Source organism: Heterodontus francisci, chromosome 15, assembly GCF_036365525.1.
Source record: "Heterodontus francisci isolate sHetFra1 chromosome 15, sHetFra1.hap1, whole genome shotgun sequence".
NCBI lineage: Eukaryota > Metazoa > Chordata > Chondrichthyes > Heterodontiformes > Heterodontidae > Heterodontus > Heterodontus francisci.
The window spans coordinates 90,898,483-90,918,649 of NC_090385.1; the positions used below are offsets into that span (position 1 = coordinate 90,898,483).

The 20,167-nt window shown below is 41.8% G+C and overlaps 1 protein-coding gene and 1 long non-coding RNA gene across 2 annotated transcripts in view; one reads left to right on the top strand and one right to left on the bottom strand.

Moving 5' to 3' along the window:
- Positions 1 to 20,167, top strand: part of LOC137377789 (sodium- and chloride-dependent neutral and basic amino acid transporter B(0+)-like) — a 122,552-nt gene that overhangs the window by 55,326 nt on the left and 47,059 nt on the right. Inside the window, exons 5-8 of the mRNA XM_068047847.1 lie at positions 13,143 to 13,281; positions 14,521 to 14,653; positions 16,790 to 16,930; positions 17,814 to 18,042. Of these exons, the coding sequence (XP_067903948.1) occupies positions 13,143 to 13,281; positions 14,521 to 14,653; positions 16,790 to 16,930; positions 17,814 to 18,042 (642 nt within the window). The remainder of the gene's footprint in view (positions 1 to 13,142; positions 13,282 to 14,520; positions 14,654 to 16,789; positions 16,931 to 17,813; positions 18,043 to 20,167) is intronic.
- The window catches only part of LOC137377790 (uncharacterized), a 50,261-nt gene continuing 47,879 nt past the window's right edge, over positions 17,786 to 20,167 (bottom strand). The window contains exons 2-3 of the long non-coding RNA XR_010976487.1: positions 18,678 to 18,767; positions 17,786 to 17,887 (exon numbers count right to left, since the gene is read on the bottom strand). This is a non-coding gene — a long non-coding RNA (uncharacterized lncRNA). The remainder of the gene's footprint in view (positions 17,888 to 18,677; positions 18,768 to 20,167) is intronic.

Sequence of the window (20,167 nt, forward strand, 5' to 3'; positions counted from 1 at the left end):
ACAGTGATATATCGGCTATAGAGGTGTTGAGAAGTCTATAAGACTTACGTTTGAGATTGTCTACTGGCCGGGTATGATCATTGTGCGAGTTACGTGATGCTTGCCAGTAGCACCAACCATCCCATTGTAAAGAGCCATTCCTTCCTCATGACATTCCGTCTCAACCTTGGTCAAGAATAGCCACCGGTCGCTTCACAATCAAAGGTGATGATTACTTGCTGGTCACCAATTACTACTGTAAATTTCCGGTAATATGTCAGTTAAGGGGCACTTCCAGCTGATCAGTTTCCAACACCTTCAGTGCAATTTTCAGCTGGTTTGTTTCCCCGGAAGAGATAGAATCAGACAATGGTCTGCAATATATTGCCAAGCCATTTCAAGACATGTGCAGGTGATAGGGTGTAAAACATATCACTTCTTCACCGCATTAACCTAGATCGAGTGGCCTAGCAGAAAAAAATGGTACGTACAGTCAGATCATTGATTGTAAAGTGTCGTGAAGCAACACAGGATCGACATGTTACACCTGAGGGTGACACCAATTGAGACAGGGCTGCCATTCCTTGCTGAAATCATATTTGGAAGACAGGTTAAGTCAGCACTTCCATCTCATAAAATCCTCCTCGATACAAGATAGGCTCCTGATAAAACAAGAGAAGCTGAAGACGACACCTGGTAAGCATGCAGAGGTGGAACTAACACCATTACCGACAGGGCAGAAAGTTGGGTAATTCATCCACAAGAAAAAGTGTGGTTCCCTGCAGAAGTGTCCAGAGTCTGCAATGAACCAAGATTTTATGAAGTAACCACCCTCAATGGAGCAGTGCTAAGAAGAAATCAAAGTCAGCTAAGAGAACTAGTTAATTATACTGTGCCTGACAATCCTATTGCATCGAGAACACGGTCACACTCAGATCTGCAGAATGTAGCACGAGAAAATGACCAGTGTAACAATCGAGCACAGGATGACTGTCAAAACACACACAGAAGTCAAGCAAAGAAAGCTGATAAGTCCAGTTCTTCATCTGGCTACACTGTAACAAGATCAGGTCGAGTCAGTAGATTGCCTGTACTGTTCACACACACTTTACTGAAGAACATTAGAGTTAATGCATCTGTAAATATTTTTTAAGGTCGTTTCATTCCATTATGCACATGGTTTGGTCTGAATTTTACAGATCGCCCCCAACGTTGGAGGTCATGGCAGGGGGGCCTGAAAATGCCTCGGAGAGGGCCCCCACGCACCTCGACGCTGAGAGGGCCCGGCCTGATATTGCCAGCAGTGGCAAGGCCTTGTGGTGAGCCCTGCCCTGTCGCTCAGCGACAGGACTGCCATTTATTTATAAATAAATTAAAATCAATGAATGAGTTATATTTACATTACCGCCGTCTGTCCCGGTGCGATCTTAGTGCCACTGGCCGGCACTCCCACGCCTTCAGACCCCAGTCCGGGGAAATGAGGCGGAACAGTGGTTGGGAGGGGGGAGGAGGTAAGATTCTCAGTACTGGGGGGGGCAGAAACGGGGTCAAAGAAACATAATTGATGTAGGGGATGGTAGGACGAGTTTCAGGTTAAAGTTCATGCACTTTGTAGGAGGGAAGATCAGGTGGTCAAGGTAAATGTTTTGAGGGGGAGAGGGCAAGTAATTAATTTTATGGTTATTGGAGGGGTGGGAGAGGGGCAAAATTAATGTATTTAATTTTTTATTAAGTGTTTCTTTAAATATTTAAATTGAATGGTAGGGCTTGAAGCCCTTAAAAAATGGTGCCAGCGCCTTCACACGGGCAGCTGGCGCCATTGCCCGGGACGTACAAAGCGCTGGCTTTGTGACGTGTGGCCCACCTGGGTGGACCGCCATTGTTTTCTCCCGGTGCCAGTTTTGGCGGCAGGAGTATAAATTTCAGCCCTTTATTTTATTTTTTTTTCGAGATACAGCACTGAAACAGGCTGTTCGGCCCACCGAGTGTGTGCCGACCAACAACCACCCATTTATACAAACCCTACAGTAATCCCATATTCCCTACCACCTACCTACACTAGGGGCAATTTACAATGGCCAATTTACCTATCTGCAAGTCTTTGGCTGTGGGAGGAAACCGGAGCACCCGGTGAAAACCCACGCGGTCACAGGGAGAACTTGCAAACTCCGCATAGGCAGTATTCAGAATTGAACCCGGGTCCCTGGAGCTGTGAGGCTGCGGTGCTAACCACTGCGCCACTGTGCCTTTATCTTTTGTGTATTTCCATTTTAAGAAAAGGGGATGTTATGATATTGCTTTAGCAATGTAAGTACTCCACACAGCATCACAGGAAGTGATGTCATTCAGCATGTGATTATTTAGTTGGAATTGAGCACGACAGCTAGTCACATGTGTAAGACAGAGTCTCTCTTGTAAATATGTTACTGTACAAATGAAGAACTCACAGTTTATGACCACTCAACTTCAGATTGCTTGGTTCCTTATTGCTAAATAAAAGCAATAACACACCGATCACCCTCCCTCAGCTGATGAATTAGTACTCCTTCAAGTTGAACATCACTTGGAAGTAATACCGAGGGTAGCGAGGGCACAGAATATACTCTGTGGGGGATTTCAATGTCTATCATCAAGAGTGGTTCAGAAGCACCACAACAGATGGAGCTGACTGAACCCTGAAGGACATAATTGCCAGACTGGGCCTGTGGCAAGTGAACAGAGAACCAACAAGAGGGAAAAACCGACTTGAACCTCGTTCTCACCAACATACATGTCTATGACAGTATCAATAGGAGTGAGCATCACACAGTCCTTGTGGAGATGAAGTCCTGGCTTCACATTGAGGACACCCTCCATGTCATGTGGCATTACCACCATACTACATGGGATAGATTCAGAGCAGATCTCGCAGCTCAAAACTGGGCATCCATGAGCTGCTGTGGGCCGTCAGCAGGAGCAGAATTATATTCAACCACACCCTTTCACCACTTGGCCCAGCATATCCCTTACTCCCCATCCCCACCAAGACAGGGAACCAAGATTTCCTCAATGAGAAATGTAGGGCAACATGCCAAGAGCAGCACCAGGCATATCCAAAAACAAGGTGCCAACATGATGAAGCTACAATACAGTTACATCCATGTTTAACAGCAGAAGCAGCATGTTAGAGACAGAACAAAGAGCTCCCACAACCAACATATCAGACCAAAGCTCTGCAGTTCTGTCACATTCAGTCATGAATATCCTTCCCTCATCACAAGGTCAGAAGTCAGGATGTTCACTGATTGTCCAGTGTTCAGTTCCATTCACAACTCCAGATAATGAAGCAGTCTGTGTCTGCATGCAGCAAGTCCTGAACAACATTCAGGCTTAGGCTGAGAAGTGGCAAATAATGTTGCCTGGCACTTGTGTGGTGTGATTGGCTATCTCCAAGAAGAGACTCTAACCACCTCCTCTTGACATTGAAGGCAATACCATGTGTCTGCGTGGGTTTTCTCCGGGTGCTCTGGTTTCCTCCCACATGCCAAAGACTTGCAGGTTGATAGGTAAATTGGCCATTAGCAATTGCCCCTAGTATAGGTAGGTGGTAGGGAAATATAGGGACAGGTGGGAATGTGGTAGGAATATGGAATTAGTGTAGGAATGGTATAAATGGGTGGTTGATGGTCGGCACAGACTCGGTGGGCTGAAGGGCCTGTTTCAGTGCTGTATCTCTAAAACTAAAACTAAAACCATCACTGAATTACCCTGTCATCAACATCCTGGGGGTTAACATTGACCAGAAACTTAACTGGACCAGCTCTATAACGCCTGTGGCTACAAGAGCAAATCAGACACTGGAAATTCTGTAGCAAACAGGAACACAAGAAATAGGAGCAGGAGTAGGCCATTCGGCACCTCGAGCCTGCTCCACCATTCAATAAGATCATGGCTGATCTGATTGTGGCTGTAACTTCATTTTCCTGTCTGCCCCCCATAACCATTGACTCCTTTGTCAATCATAAAAACTGTCCAATTCAGCCTTGAATATATTCAATGACCCAACCTCCACTGCTTGCTGGGGAAGAGAATTCCAAATGCAAAAACTCCTCTGAGAGAAGAAATTCCTCACCTCCCCTTAATTTGAAACTGTGTTCCCTAGTTCTAGATTCCCTCATGAGGGGAAACATCCCCTCAGCATCTACCCTGTCAAGTCCCCTAAGAATCTTATACATTTCAATAAGATCAACTCTAAATCTTGTAAACTCCGATGAGTGTCGGCCCAACCTGCTCAACCTTTCCTCATAAGACTAACCCCTCATCCCAGGAATCAGCCAAGTGAACTTTCTCTGAACTGCTTCCAATGCAAGTATGTCCCTTCTTAAATAAGGTGACCAAAACTGTACACAGTACTCTAGGTGCAGTCTTACCAATGCCTGGTACAGTTGAAGCAACACTTCCCTACTTTTACACTCCATTCCCCTTGCAATAAAGGCCAACATTCCATTTGCCTTTCTAATTACTTGCTGTACCTGCATGCTGACTTTTTGTGATTCATGTACAAGGACATCCAGGTCCTTCTGTACTGTAGCATTCTGCAGTCTCTCTTCATGTAAATAATATTCTGCTTTTCAGTTCTTCCTCACGTTTTACCACATTATGCTCCATCTGCCACTGTTTTGCCCACTCACTTAATCTATCTATATCCCTTTGCAGACTCTTTGTATCCTCCTCACAGCTTGCTTTCCTACCTATCTGTGTATTGTCACAAATTTGACTATAATACGGGCAGTCCCTTCATCCAAATTAATAATATAGATCATAAGTAGTTGAGACCCCAGCACTGATCCCTGTGGCATTCCTCTAGTTACAGTTTGCATCCTGAAAATGACCAATTTATCTTGACAGTCCATTATCCACGCTGACACCATGAGCTCATATCTTGTGTCGTAACCTTTCATGTGGCACCTTATCGAATGCCTTTTGGAAATCCAAATACACTACAGCTACTGGTTCCCCTTTATCCACTCTGCTGTTACATGCTCAAAGTACTCTCAATAAATTTGTCAACCATGATTTCCCTTTCACAAAACCACAAGACTCTGCCTGATTGTAGTGTGATTTTCTAGATGGCCTGCCACTACTTTTTTAATAATGGATTCCAGCGTTTTCCCAACAACAGATGTGAGGCTAACTGGCCTATACGTTCCAGCTTTCTGTCTCATTCCTTTCTTGAACAGGTGTTGCATTTGTGGTTTTCCAATCTGTTGGGACCTTTCCAGAACATTGGAAGATTACAACCATTGCATCCACTTTTTTTAAGCCACACAGATTCAGACCATCAGGCCCAGGGGACTTGTCAGCCTTTAGTCCCATTCATATTTCCATTTCTTTTTCTGTAGTGATAGTGATTGTTTTAAGTTCCTCCCTCCCTTTTGCCTCCCAATTTTCGACTATTCTTGGGATGCTTTTTGTGTCTTCTTCTCTGAAGACAGATACAAAATACTTGTTCAAAGCTTCTGCCATTTCCTCATTTCCCATTATTAAGTCTCACACTCTAATGGACCAATGCTCACTTTACTATTCTTCTCCTTTTCATATATTTGTCAAAGCTTTTACTGTCAGTTTTTCTATTTCTTGCTAGTTTTCTCTCAGAATCCAATTTCTCCCTCTTTTTTTTCATTTTTTTTAAGTCATCCTTTGCAAATGACTCATCTCCTGATTCCCCCAAACCTTTTCCAGCATCTAAAAGTCAGGAGTGTGATGGAATACTCCTGACTTGCCTGGATGGGTGCAGCTCCAACAGCACTCAAGAAGGTCAAAACTATCCAGGACAAAACAGCCCACTTGAGTGGTACCCCATCCTCCACGTTAAACATTCACTCCCTTCACTATCAGTGCACAATGGCAGCAGTGTGTACCATCTACAAAATGCACTGCAGCAACTCGCCAAAGCTCCTTTGACAGCACTTTCCAAACCCACGATCTCTGCCAGCTAGAAGGGCAAGGGCCACAGGCACATGGGAATGCCACCATCTCCAATTTCCCCTCCACATCACACACCATCCTGACTTGGAAATATATCATCATTCCTCTTCTTCACTGAGTAAAAATCCTGGAAAACCTCAGTCCTTTATCACATGGACTCCAGTTCATGAAGGCAGTTCTTGACCCCCTTTTCAAGGCAAAAAAATTAGGGATGGACAATAAAGGCCTCCATTGCCAGCAATACCCTCATCTTGTGTGAATAAATATATGTTTTTAAATCCTGTTCAGCGAGTGGATCCTGTCTCTTCAGTGGTTGATGATCGGATCCTGCTTGGTTTGTGGCTGGTGAATGGATTCTTCTCAGTCAGTGCAAGCTATTGAGCGGATCCTGCTCATTTAGTTGCTCATTGATTTGATCCTGGTCAGTGTGTGGGTTGGTGAGTGGATCCTTTTCCATGAGGGGTTCAATGAACAGATCCTACTGTGAATGGCAGATATGGTGGATGGTTAAACTTTCCTCAATCCCGGGTGATGGGGAGGGTAGGGAATAGAGTCTAAATATTGCACTTGTTTCATCCAAGATGTGTAGAAGCTTGTTGTGCTGTATCTTGCTGTTTGTGGAGGTGAGAGATTTGTGTAATGTTGGTTTTTATGATTATTTGTGACCTGTTTTGTTATGTTGACTAAGAGCAAAATACTGCAGATGCTGGAACTCTGAAATGAGAACAGAAGGTACCAGAAATACTCAGCAGGTCTCTCTACGCAGATGCTGCCAGACCTGCTGAGTATTTATGGCACTTTGAGTTCTCGTTGTTCTGTTGACTGTCATGTTTAGAGTGTTATAGGAGGGTGGAAGAGGAGATATCATATTAACTGTATCTTGGAGACATTTCTTCTTGCAATATGTTTGAGTAGAATCTGATTGAAATTGGGGTAATATTTTGTGGAATATGATTGGTGAATAATGAAAGGAGGAAATAACTATAATTAGAATGGAGAATTAGAAAAGAGCGAAACAGAGTTAACCATTAGGGAAAAGAAAAAAACACTTCAACAATGAAGAAAATTGGCAAATAGTCTTGTGTCAGCATGTAGATGATGGTTATATGGTTTAGGAGGAATTACTGGAGTAGTGGTTAAGCCACTCGACTAGTAACCCAGAGGCCAAGGCTAATGCCCTGGGGACAAGGGTTCAAATCCCACCATGGCAGCTGGTGGAATTTAAATTCAATTGATTAATTAAAAACTGAAATTGAAAGCTAGTCTCTTTAATGGTGCTACGAAACTGTCATTGATTGTCGTAAAAACTCATCTGGTTCACTCATGTCCTTTAGAGAACGAAATCTGCCATCTTTACCTGGTCTGGCCTACATGTGACTCCAGACCCACAGCAATGTGATTGTCTATTCATTGCCCTCTGAAATGGCCTAGCAAGCCAATCCGTTCAAGGGCAATTAGGGATGGGCAACAAATGCTGGCCTTGCCAATGACACCCATGAAAGGATAAAAGAAATGTTATGTGTTACTATTGTGTCATGTGGTACCAATGTGTTAAATGCACTTGGATCATGTGTCCCCATTGATTCATTGCTGATCTCTCACTATATGGGTTTTATTAGGAATGAGTGGAGTGGATTAAAGCTGAACTTCCATTGGAAACATGTTGACGTCCTGAAGTGGGTTCTTTGATAACCTGAGACCTTCTGTGATAACCCATGATCTACTGAAGGATACTTTTATCCCTTAATCTTATATTGTGATTACTAGTAGTACAGAATGTCAAATAAAATCTACTATTTCAAGCAGAGTGAGCAGCAGAGCTGGACTGTGCTGTGAGTGGAGTGTGCAGACTGTACCTCTGTGTTCAGACCCATCTGTAACCTCACCCATGTAATAAAAGGGATCGGACTGATTCAGTCAGAGTGAAATGGTGACCTTGATTATGTCACTAGGGATAACAGCATGGTCTAATGAGAATTTGGACAAAAACTGGAAATAAAAAGCTATCAGTAAAACCAACCATCACCAACAATAACTTGCATTTATATAGTGCCTTTAACACAAGAAGATACCCCAAGGTGCTTCACAGGAGCATTATAAAGCAAAAGTTGACATTGGGCCAATATAGGCAATATTAGGCAGACAACAAAAAGCTGGGTAAAAGGTGTAAATTTTAAGGAGCGTATTAAAGAAGGAAAGAGAGGGAGAGAGGCAAAGAGGTTTATAGAGGGAATTCCAGTGTTTAGAGCCTATAATCACTGATAGTTGAGCAATGAAAATTGGGAATGCTCAAAACGTCAAAGGTAGATGAGTGCGGATATCTTGGAGGATGTGTGAGACTGGAGAAAATTACAGAAATAGGGAGGAGCAAGGCAGTGAAGAGATTTGAAAATAAGGATCACAGTTTTAAAATGGAGATGTTGGGAGCCATTGTCTGTCAGTGAGCACAAGGGTGATAGATGAATGGAACTTGGTAAGAATCAGGACTCAGAGTAGAGATTTGGATGACCTCAAGTTTATTGAGGTTAGAATGTGAAAGGCTGGACATTAGTGAGTTGGAATAGTCAAGTCTGGATGAAAGCTCCAGGAGCACGTGAGCTGAGGCAAAATCAGAGTTGGTTGATGTTCCGGTGGTGGTGATGGATATCTATTGGAAACTCATCTCAGGGTCAAATCTAACACCAAGATTGTGAACAGTCTAGTTCAGTCTCAGACATTTGCAGGGGAGAGGGATGGAGTCTGTAGCTAGGGAACAAAGTTTTTAGTGGGGAATGAAGACACTGGCTCAGTCTTCTCAATATTTATTTGGAATACATTTCTGTTCATCTAGTATTGGATGTCAGACAAGCCATCTGATAATTTAACAATGCTGGAGGAGGTGACAGAGATGACGGTGAGGTAAAGTTGGGTGTCATCAGCTTACATGCGAAAACTAATGCTGTGTTTTCAGATGATGTTGCCAAGGGGCAGCTTGTATAGGAGAAGATCAAGGATTGATCCTTGGGAACATCAGAGGCAATGGTGTGTGAGTGGGAAGAGAAGTCATTGCAGGTGATATCCTGGCTGTGACTAGATAGATATAAATGGAACGGGTGAGAGCAATCCCACCCAGCTGGACGACAGTGGAGAGATGTTGGAGGAGGATGGTTTGGTCAATCATGCCAAAAGTTGCAGACAGGTTGAGAGGGACGAGCTGGGATAGTTCACCTTGATCACAGTCACACAGGACGTCATTTGTGACTTTGATAAGAACTGCTTCCGGACTGTGCGGGGGCGGAAACCTGATTGGAGGGATTCAAGCATAGAGTTCTGGGAAAGATGGACACGTATTTGGGAAACAAGAACATATTCAAGGACTTTGGAGGGAAAGGGAAGTTACAGGTGGGGCAGTAGTTTGCAAGGACAGAGGGGTCATGTATTAGTTTTTTGAGAGGGTTGATGATGGCAGATTAAATGAGAGAGGGACAAGACCTGAAGCAAGAGAGCCATTAATAATATCAGCAAATCTGGGAACCCAGGAAGGGAAGGTGGGTGATCAGCTGTTTAGTGGGAATAGAGTCAAGGGAGCAGGAAGTGGCTCTTGTGGACAAGATGAGCTCAGAGAGGATATGAGGGGAGATAGGGGAGAAAATACAGAGAGATGAGTTCTGGGCTAAGGCAGGAGGAAACTTTAGAGGGTGTTTGGCCCAGTCGGTGAGTGGAAAGGAGGGAAGTGACAGAGGAAGCTAATTGGATGGTCTCATTCTTAATAATAAAAGTCCATGAGCTTCTTGCACTTATTGTTAAATGTGAAGGTGGAGGAGGCAGGGGAGAGGGGTTAAAGAAGATGGCCTGCAATGAACAAGCCGGGAGTAAGCTTTGCATTCCCGGATGATACTGGAACAGTGAGCGATTTTAGCAGTTGAGAGCAGGACCCAATAGTGATTTATGCGATTCTGCCAGCTGAATGGCTAAACCAGTTGTCTGCCATATCTGTTCATGTCTGCATGCCTTGGATTTAGAGGAGTGGTGATGAAGGCCATAGAAAGGGGAACAGCCACAGTGACAAAATAATGGTTTTATTGGGGACTAAAGCATCAAAGGTGGAGGTGAGGATGTGGTTGAGCAAATCAGTAGCTGAAGATATGTCATGGTGAGCAGAGAGCTAAAAGCTAGACAGTTAGGAAACTTTTGGATTGTCAGAAAAACCCAACTGTTTCACTTACGCCCTTATCTAGTCTGGACTATGAGACGACAATCCCACCCCAACATAGCTGACTCTTAATTACTATCTGACATGCTCTCGTAAGCTACTCAGCTAAGATTGGCAATAAATGGCTGCCCTGCCAATGATGCACATTGTTACGAGTGCTTCCATTTTTTTGTCAAATTTTGCGGAGGTATTTAACATTCTTACAACAAAAGATTTAACATCAGCTTCTTTCAACAAACCTTAAACAGACTGAATCTTTCCCATATCTCCTTTGTTTATCCTTCTCTCCCTTAAACCAATATCCAATTCCTGACATTTGCTACTAAAATAGTCTTTAATTTAAACTGCAAAAAATAAGAGAACAGACTTTGAATTGGAACTCCAATTAAAGCAGTGTTTTAAACTTCAAATTGGATTTCCGCCAGACATCTTCAGACCTTCAAGGCTGAAGCTTATCTCTTAGAAAATTGTTCATTGCCTTTTCACAGTTGCAAAACGAACTTTTAAAATAAAAATAAAACTTTAACTTAAAATATAATTAAATTTTATATTCAATTCCTGGGTGCACAATCTTAAATTGAACTAAACACTCAAGAATCACTTTTCACACTTACTCAATTCCAAACAACGTAGAAAATTGATTCCTGTAGTGGGTTATGAATTCAAAGTACCAAAATCTGTCAAATTCCCTGTCCTGATACCAAGGAACACATAGGTTCAACTAGTTCACAACCAAAACATGCCTCAAGGCTCCCACAAAATATACACATGTAAAAATAGAACAAGTAACAGACTCATGCTTTCAACATTAAAGCCAGACAACAAAGAGTTAATGACTGTCAGTTCTACAGAACACAAGCTGCACATCCCAAGGACATTCATTTCATTCATGGAGGCTTCCAACATTCACACATTCGAATCAAAAGACACAGTAACTTGTTTTTACTCACTTGAAATTTCACTAAAACATAGTCTTTTTATGTCACTCTGTGATAAACTTAGTCATGGAGCCCTCTGGCCCCCAGTTATTAATGGGCCATAGCTAAGGCCAGGGTGGGGGCCAAAGGCTCGATTGGGGGTTCGGTGGGTGGTCATCCCAAGGACTGTAACCATTATCATGGTACTTACTGGCCTTATCTGCCAAGTCGGCCCGATTAAAGTCGTCATTGTCATCATCATCCCTAGCCACAAACACGCATCTTATATCCCTTTGAGCTGAGAGTTGAGACTGCAGTTTACTTATCTCCTGCTGACATTTTGTATGATCCGCTGACTGGTACACCCGCTCCTTCTGTGAGTGGTGTAGAACTGTCAATGTGGTCTGTAATCAGAGCATTTCTTTTCCGCTCTTGTGAGAGAAACTTGGTTTATAAATTAGTTTGAACTCGGTGAGGCCATTCAAAATAACTTTAAATAGAACTACAACCGAGTCCCTGTTCATGTGCCAATTATGTTGTGCCTAATATGCACTTACTTTGAAAGAATCCATGGAATCTGATTGGTGAAAGGGATATCAATATTTTATTCACACACTAAATCACCAAGTACAAGCTCTCACTAACTTGCACAATATTAAGAATCATCAAAGCACAAGCAGTCACTACTTGTACAGTATACTACCTGTCAAGGCACGAGGTGATCAGTCTCGCACTTGCGGCTGCTTTTCTGTTCTCTGAGCCCTTGGCTCAGGGGTATCTTCTCGAGTGTTCTTTCCCGGGGTTCTCGTGCCTTCCCCAGTTTCAGTCACGGGTTAAATCTTGTTTCCAAGACCCTCCCTTTTTACTTACTCATAGGCGTCTGGTATAATGACATAATGATAATTCCTTATTTGGTTCAGTGAGAACATGGTCAGCATTTCTTTACAGGTTTCCAATGTTGACTGTGGGTCTAATCGTATCTCATGTCCATGGTGACTCCTTTATCTGGCACTTACAAGGACAGTGTCTGGAAACACCTCCTGTTTTTCTATACTGTCTACAATTTCTTGGCCATCTTTGTGCTGTGGCTCCTTTCTGCCCAGCCCCCCTATGCTTCAACACACTATGCATTGTTGTGTGGCTAGCCCCTTTTTTTCAACTAAGTTCTTATCTGTTTTTACTGTATGTGTTTTTACTGGGTCTACAGTTTTATTCTGGGATAAAAATCGAGTCTATGATTGACCGTATTGGTAAGTGGGAAAAAAATTAGATATATGTGGCAATACAGGTAGACAGGGTGGTGAAGAAGATGCCTGCCTTCTTCGGCCGAGGCATTGAGTACAAGAGTTGGGACGTCATGTTACAGTTGTACATAACGTTGGTTAGGCCGCGCTTGGAGTACTGTGTGCAGTTCTGGTCGCCGCACTACAGGAAAGATGTGATTAAGCTAGAGAGGGTGCAGTAAAGATTCACAAGGATCTTGCCTGGTTTGGAGGGTTTGAGGTATAAAGAGAGATTGGATAGGATGGGTCTGTTTTCCCTGGAGTGAAGGAGGCTGAGAGGGGACATGATAGAGGTATATAAAATTATGAAAGGCATAGATAGGGAGATAGTCAGAGTGTGTTTCCCATGGTAGGGGTGAGTAAAACTAGAGGGCATAGATTTAAGGTGAGAGGGAGGAGGTTTAAAGGGGATCAAAGGGGTACATTTTTCACACAAAGAATAGTGGGTTTCTGGAATGAGCTGCCAGAGGAGGTGGTGGAGGCAGGAATAGTAGCGATATTTAAGAGGCATCTGGACAAGTACTTGAATGAGAAAGGCATAGAGGGATATGGAATTAATGCAGGCAGGTGGGATTAGTATAGACAGGGATTATGGTCGGCATGGACGCAGTGGGCCGAAGGGCCTGTTTCTATGCTGTACGACTCGATGACTCTATGACTCTATGTTGTGACCTGTGGAGAAGTGGAACTAGAATAAACAGTGCACTCCTCCCACCTCAGTTGTAACAACATGTACCAAGAATTAGTTATTTTTTTAAAATTCCCAATGAAGTGTAATTCTAAAACACATTCCACATTTTCTAGATCCACTCTGCAATCTCACTCTGGATGATGGATATTTTGAAATAGTTAATACAACATGGCTGCATGCAAACAATGAAACTTGTCCAAATGGATCAGAAATCTACATTCCTCACCAGAGTCCAAGTGAGCAATACTGGGAGTAAGTAAATTACTACAGATAGCTGCACCTATAACCTGCACAGCTGTACCAGTAGCTTCCTCTTGGGAAGGTTAGTTGGGTGAATGTCCTGTTTAATGAGTGAAAAGCTGTTTGATTTAGATAGAGATACTATTTACATTATACACCGATTACAAAATAACATCACAACAGGGGCTCTTTCACGAGTTAACATCTCCCTGGTTTCTAACGCTGCAGGTTTACTTTAACACTATTTATTCAATGAAACCTTTATTGAACATTTTTTAAATTTTCTTGCTATTCAAAGAAGAGATTGACCACAAGAGCTCCTAAATGTTTCCTGGTTCAAATTATCTGTGATTGATATCCCTTTCCCTGTGTTTTTAATTGAATATAGTTTTGTGTTTAACCCAGAGACCTGGGAACTGAATTGAGGGAAACTGTCTGGGAGCAGGTACCATGTTAAACTATATGATGGATCTGAATTCACTGGGAGACACAATGACTAACGCAGATAGTTTTAACAGTGTGTTGTAAGGCAGTCAGAGAAACACTATCAGGAACTCCTTCAAATCATTTTTTCAAGGAATCTCATCAGCACTCAATGTTTAAACAAACTTTATATTTTAAAAATCTATAAAAATAGAAGGAAAAGCAAAAGGATATCAAATGTAATCTCCATTTTAATTGAACCACCAGAGAAAGTGCAGGACGATTTTACAAGGATGTTAACAGAAATCAAGGGAATGTTACTATCAGAAAAAAATTGACCAGGTTGGAGCTCTTTTCTCTGGAATATTATCAGCAAGATTATGAAAATGTTTAATAGAGTGGATGAAGAGAAATTGTTTCCACTTGTGGGTGAATCCAGAACAAGGGGTCATAACATACGAGATAGTGAAAATCAAAGTTAATTATAAAGTAATTTCTCCAGAGATTGGGCATGTGGAACTCACTGTCACATGAAGTGGAGAATAGGATCAATGCTATTGACTGGGGCTGTGTGAGAAGATGTCACTAGAGTGGGAGAAAGTTTGTGTGAAATATAAATACTGGGATAGTCCAGTTGGGCTGAACATCCTGTTATTTTGTTTTAAATTCAATGTAACTTCTAAAAATGGAATTGATTCTCTTTAACTTGGAAATCTTTCAAATCTATGAATATTTTACTTAATGCTCAGATACATTCTACCTAATGGTGACTGTGTGTAATGAACTGTATTATTATAATCAGATGTTTTCTGTTGTCATTTTATTCAGTAAAGTGGTTTTACGCCGTACCAGTTCAATTGATGAGACTGGGGAGATCGTCTGGTATTTAGCCCTCTGTCTGCTTCTGACCTGGCTGCTAATTGGGACAGCGCTATCTAAAGGAATCAAATCTTCAGGAAAGGTAAAACAATTGGTGAAGAATAGAATTAAAACTAGTGACAAAGTGCACATTTCTGCAACAATACAACTGGAATTTATAAATCATCCGTGAAGTGGGCTGGTTTATCTCACAGATGATGTTAACTATTTGGAGAGTGTGAGATCTATAATTCCTGAGCACTGTTGGCCTGAGTGAGATCTGAAAATCTTTCTCCTGAGTGAAAGAACAGCAGCAATTCCCCAAACGCCTGAAATGTGTCCCTCATTCTAAGGGTTTCAGTCACTGATACAGGACTTTGGGTGAATTTCCAATTGCTCTGGAAGGCTGGGCAGGGCTGGATAAGTGATTGAGCTGATTCAGGTCATGGTTTTATTTGAGTGAAATGAGATTTGTCTGGACAATGAGAATGGCAAAGAAACCTGAGGAGTAAATGTGAGGAGTTAAACAAAATCTTCATACTCCATGTTCTAATTTCCTGTAAAGATGTGTTATTTCACCTTGTCTAGATGCTAAGGGAAGTAAGTGTAGAATTTGGAGAGGTACTGGCTATAATATTCCAATCCTTTAATGTAAACTTGGCACTAAAGGACTGGAAGATTGCAAATGTTGCATCCTTGTTCAAAAAAGGGGAGAATAAACCTGGCATTTACAAGTTAGTCAGATTAACGTCAGTGTTTTGAAAGCTGTTAGAAACAATAATCTGGGAGAAATGACCAGCCACTCAGACACACAAAGCCTAATAAAGGAGAGCCAGCACAGATTTATTGAGGGCAAATTGTGTCTGACTAGTTGTGCTTTTTGATGAATAACAGAGCGTGGATGAGGGCAGTGCAGTTGATGCTGAGTATATGGACTAACAAAAGCTGTTTGATAAAGTACCACATATTAGGCAGCTCATGGGATCAAAGGGGCAGTCAAAGCATCGATGCAGAATTGACGAAGGGATAGGAAAGAGTTGTGGCGAATGGCTGCTTTTGGGACTGGAGGGAGATATCCAGTGGTGTTCTCCAGCATTTATTACTAGGACCACTGCTGTAGTTGATAAACATTAATGACTTGGGCTTCGGTTAATGGCACAGTTTTGAAATTTTGCGAATGACACAAATTTTGCAAGTGTAATAAATCGTGGAATGGTGAGATGCATGGCAGATGAAATTTAATGCAGTAAAGTGTGAGATAACACATTTTTTGGTTGGAAGAATGAGCAGAGACTCATATATGCTAAATGGTACAATTTTAAAGGTGGTGTAGGAACAGAGAGACCTGAGGGTGTGAGTGAATAAATCTTTGAAGGTGACAGGATAGGTTATTAAAGCATTCAGGATCCTGAGCTTGATAAATATGGGCAGAGAGAACAAAAGCCAAGAAGTTATGCTGAACATATATATCAAACACTAGTTTGACACCAACTGCAGTATTGTCTACAATTCTGGGCACACTATGTTGGGAAAGATGTGAAGGTTTTGGAGCAGGTACTGAAAAGATTTACTAGAATAGATCGAGGGATGAGGTAGGTAGACTGGACAAGCTGCGATTGGGCTCCTTAGAGAAGAGAAAGGTAAAAGGAGATCTGATGGAGGTGTTTAAAATAACTAAGGGTTTAGACAGAGTAACTAAAGATAAACTGTTTCCAATGGCTGAATGATCGCTAACCAGAGGGCACAGAGTTAAGGTGATTGGCAAAAAGAACCAGAGGCGGCATGAGGAAAAACTTGTTTGGCACAGTTGAGTGATTAGAATTTGGAATGCTCTTTCTGATAGGGTGGTAAATACAGATTCAACATTCGATTTCAAACAGGAATTGGATAAATATTTAGACAAAGGTTGTCGTGATCTGGGGAAAGTGCAGGGAGTGGGACTAGTTAGATTGTCCTTTGAAAGAACTGGTGCGCAGACTTGATGGGTAGAATGGCCTTCAATGCTGTACTATTCTGATTCCCTGTAAATTAGATATCAATATGTTGGAATAATATTGTACCATTTAAATTTGGTAACAATATGAAGCTCAGTGTCATGTAGTTATTGCTTCTCCAATTCTTCTTCTGCTTCATTCTCTGCACTGATTATAATCCTATTAGTTTACCATTCAATTCGATTCAATACTATAAATGTTTACCTAGATACAGGAAAATCTAACAAGCTGCTCTCCATGGTCAGGTGGTTTATTTCACTGCAACATTCCCTTATGTGGTTCTGATCATACTCCTGATCCGAGGTGTTACACTGGAGGGAGCCGATAAAGGAATTGAATATTACATTGGAAGGCAGTCAGATTTCTCAAAACTGGCTGATGCTGAGGTAAACACATCAGAATAATCCATCGAATATCAGCTGTAATTTTCAGTCAAACTGTTTTGTGTTTCATTCTATTTTCCTTCATGATTAAGATACACATTGTAAGAGCAGTGTGTTGCTTTTGAGATCTTGGTCAAACCTGGGAATATGAATTTTAATTGTTGAAATAACCAGACAAAAGTTTTCATTCAGATCTTGTGAACATTTCATAGAGTCATAGAGGAAGAGATATTAAGGGATGTGATGGGAAGAGAGAATATGTAATAGAACAGGTGAGATGCAATGAAATTGGACTGGATGGGATGGAATGGCTGCCATATTGCATTCTTGATACCAAGTGATTTTTAGTTTCTTGTAATAGATTCATCAAGAAAATTTCTTGTTAATTATCAGACCAATCCATGCATTTAAGTCATTTACTTTCACCAAAGTAACATTTAACTGAACAATCAGAATTATAGCAAGTGTTTTTAATTGATATTCAGATCTGATTTTTAATTTAGTCAGACTTTGTTGCCCTTTAGATATGGGTCTTTATTGTGTGATGAAAATCTTTCATTTGCTGCTTGTTTCAATAAAGAAAATGGAGTCAGTGTTCATGTTGCTAGTAAAGAATTGAGTCACTCACTAGAAAACATGGCTGACAGTGGAAAGCATCGAAGTTCCTGGAGGGAATTTGGCAGCAAGTCGCAGACAGGGAGATAGATTATTGGCACGACTGTTTAAAGCAGATACAACTGACCAGAAGGAGCTTCATTCAGTCAGCTCAGCATTAAGCTGTGGGACTAACCCATTCCATGTTCCTTATGGTTAATGTAGTTTTATCTGTTGAATGAGTTAAAGTGAAATCTTCCGGTGCTGATTAATTCTACCTTCTATTTACCAGGTCTGGAAAGATGCTGCAATACAAATTTTCTTTTCTTCCTCAGTGGGTTCTGGCAGTTTAATAACACTGTCATCCTACAACAAATTCCACAACAACTGTTACAGAGATACCATCATTGTCTGTGTTGTTAATTGTGCTACGAGTGTGTTTGCTGGATTTGTCATCTTCTCCATCCTTGGACACATGGCTCATGTACAAGACAAGCCTGTTTCAGAGGTTGCACAATCAGGTAACTGCAGTCAAACTTATTGCCTTCCGTTAAAATATTTCTAAACATGTCTGGGTTCCACAATCTGAGCCTTTTCATTCTGTTGACAAGATCTGGATCCAATAGTTTTAAACAGGAAATAGTTGCAGAACAAACTGGACTATCTTTACAAAATAGAGGAGGAGGCTCCTGAAGTGGTTGAGAGTGAGGTGAGAAATTTGTGATGGAGGAAAGGAAAATCTTCGATAAGTTAGTTAATCGAAGTGAAGACAAAGCTTCAGGCCTGACAGGATATAAATTAGGATCAGGCAGGATCTGAGGGAGAAAATTACAGTGGCCTTATGTTCATGGACTTCCTGTGATTATGGTCATAATAAAGGGTTATTTGTCCTGCAACAATAACCACTGTGTGATTCAGGCCTGAGTGGTTTTAAACAACAAGCTTTAACACACATTGACTAATAACAGTCAGGTTATTATTCAACTGTCCTACAGATTACATTAAATGATATGCAATTAGTATAACTTGGGTCTTAGGCCCAGATTGATCCATTCTTCTTCTCAAAGCTACCTACAAGGTGAATGAACTTCTGAGTGTTCCCACTAAAAGCTAGTGTGCTCTCAAAACAGGTTCTATTCTTATACTCGTCAGCTACCTTAGATTGTGCATGGTCATATCAATATCTCACGAGGCTGCAATGTCCTAATTATTGTTAGAAAAGCAAAATACTGCAGATGCTGGGATTCTGAAATAAAAACAGAAAATGCTGGAATTCCTCAATATGTCTGGCAACATCTGTGGAGAGAAAAACAGTGTTAACATTTCAGGTCTGTGACCTTTCCTCAAAACTAATGAAGTGACTGTGGCTCTTAACTTTTATGCACCTGGTTCCTTCCAGGCTGCTACTGGAGCTATAAGCAACATCTCACAGTGTGTGGTACACTGCTGCATAAGGGAGGTCACTGAGGCTCTCTATACAAAGAGAGAAAGCTTCCCTTTTGCCTGAAACCGTAATATTACTTGATCCTTTTAGTGTGTGATCTGTTGTAAGAATCACAGGACTACAAGTAATATCTAAAATAAATGTCCCCCTCTCTCGATGTCTCTCACCCACTCCCTAGCAGCTAGGTTATTTGAAAACATGAGTTTATAGGCTTGTGTTAAGCAACTGTGAGCAGCACAGTGGCGCAGTGGTTAGCATCGCTGCCTCACAGCTCCAGTGACGCGGGTTCAATTCTGGGTATTGCCTTTGCGGAGTTCTCTTTGTGACTGCATGGGTTTTCGCCGGGTGCTCCGGTTTTCTCCTACAGCCAAAAACCTGCTGGTTGATGGATAAATTGATCATTTTAAATTGCCCCTAGTTTAGATCAGTGGTAGAGGAATTGTGGGTAATATGGGGTTAATGTAGGATTAGTATAAATAGGTGGTTGTTGGTCAGCACAGACTCGAAGGGCCTGTTTCAGTGCTGTATCTTAAAATGAAATCATTTTAAAATGGCAAAAATCTCTTAGGGAATGTCTTGATTTCTATCGTCTAGCAGGCATTACTTTCACCTGGGTCACAAGCTCAGTGACATGTTGGAGTTGCTGGACTTCCTTCTATATAATTGTTACAATTCCACTATTATCCATTTGGAATCACATTAGAGTCATAGAGTCATAGAGAGATACAGCACTGAAACAGGCCCTTCAGCCCACTGAGTTGGTGCCGACCAACAGCCACCCACTTATACTAATCCTACATTAACCCCATATTCCCTACGACATCCCTACCATTCTTCGACCACCTACCCACACTAGGGACAATTTACAATGACCAATTTACCTATCAACCTGCAAGTCTTTGGCTGTGGGAGGCAACCGGAGCACCCAACGGAAACCTACGCGGTCACAGGGAGAACTTGCAAACTCTGCACAGGCAGTACCCAAAACCGGACCCAGGTCGCTGCAGCTGTGAGGCTGCTGTGCTAACCACTGCACCACTGTGCCACGCCATTGTTCCGGAACTTGTATTGAGGGGAAAATGGGCAAGAAAATACAAGGAAACTCCAGAAGTCAGCACTGTATGTTCTTCATGAATACCAGAGTACAGTGTAATGGGGCTGTGTGATATTGGCAAAACCAGGATGCTGCTGACCCATATGCG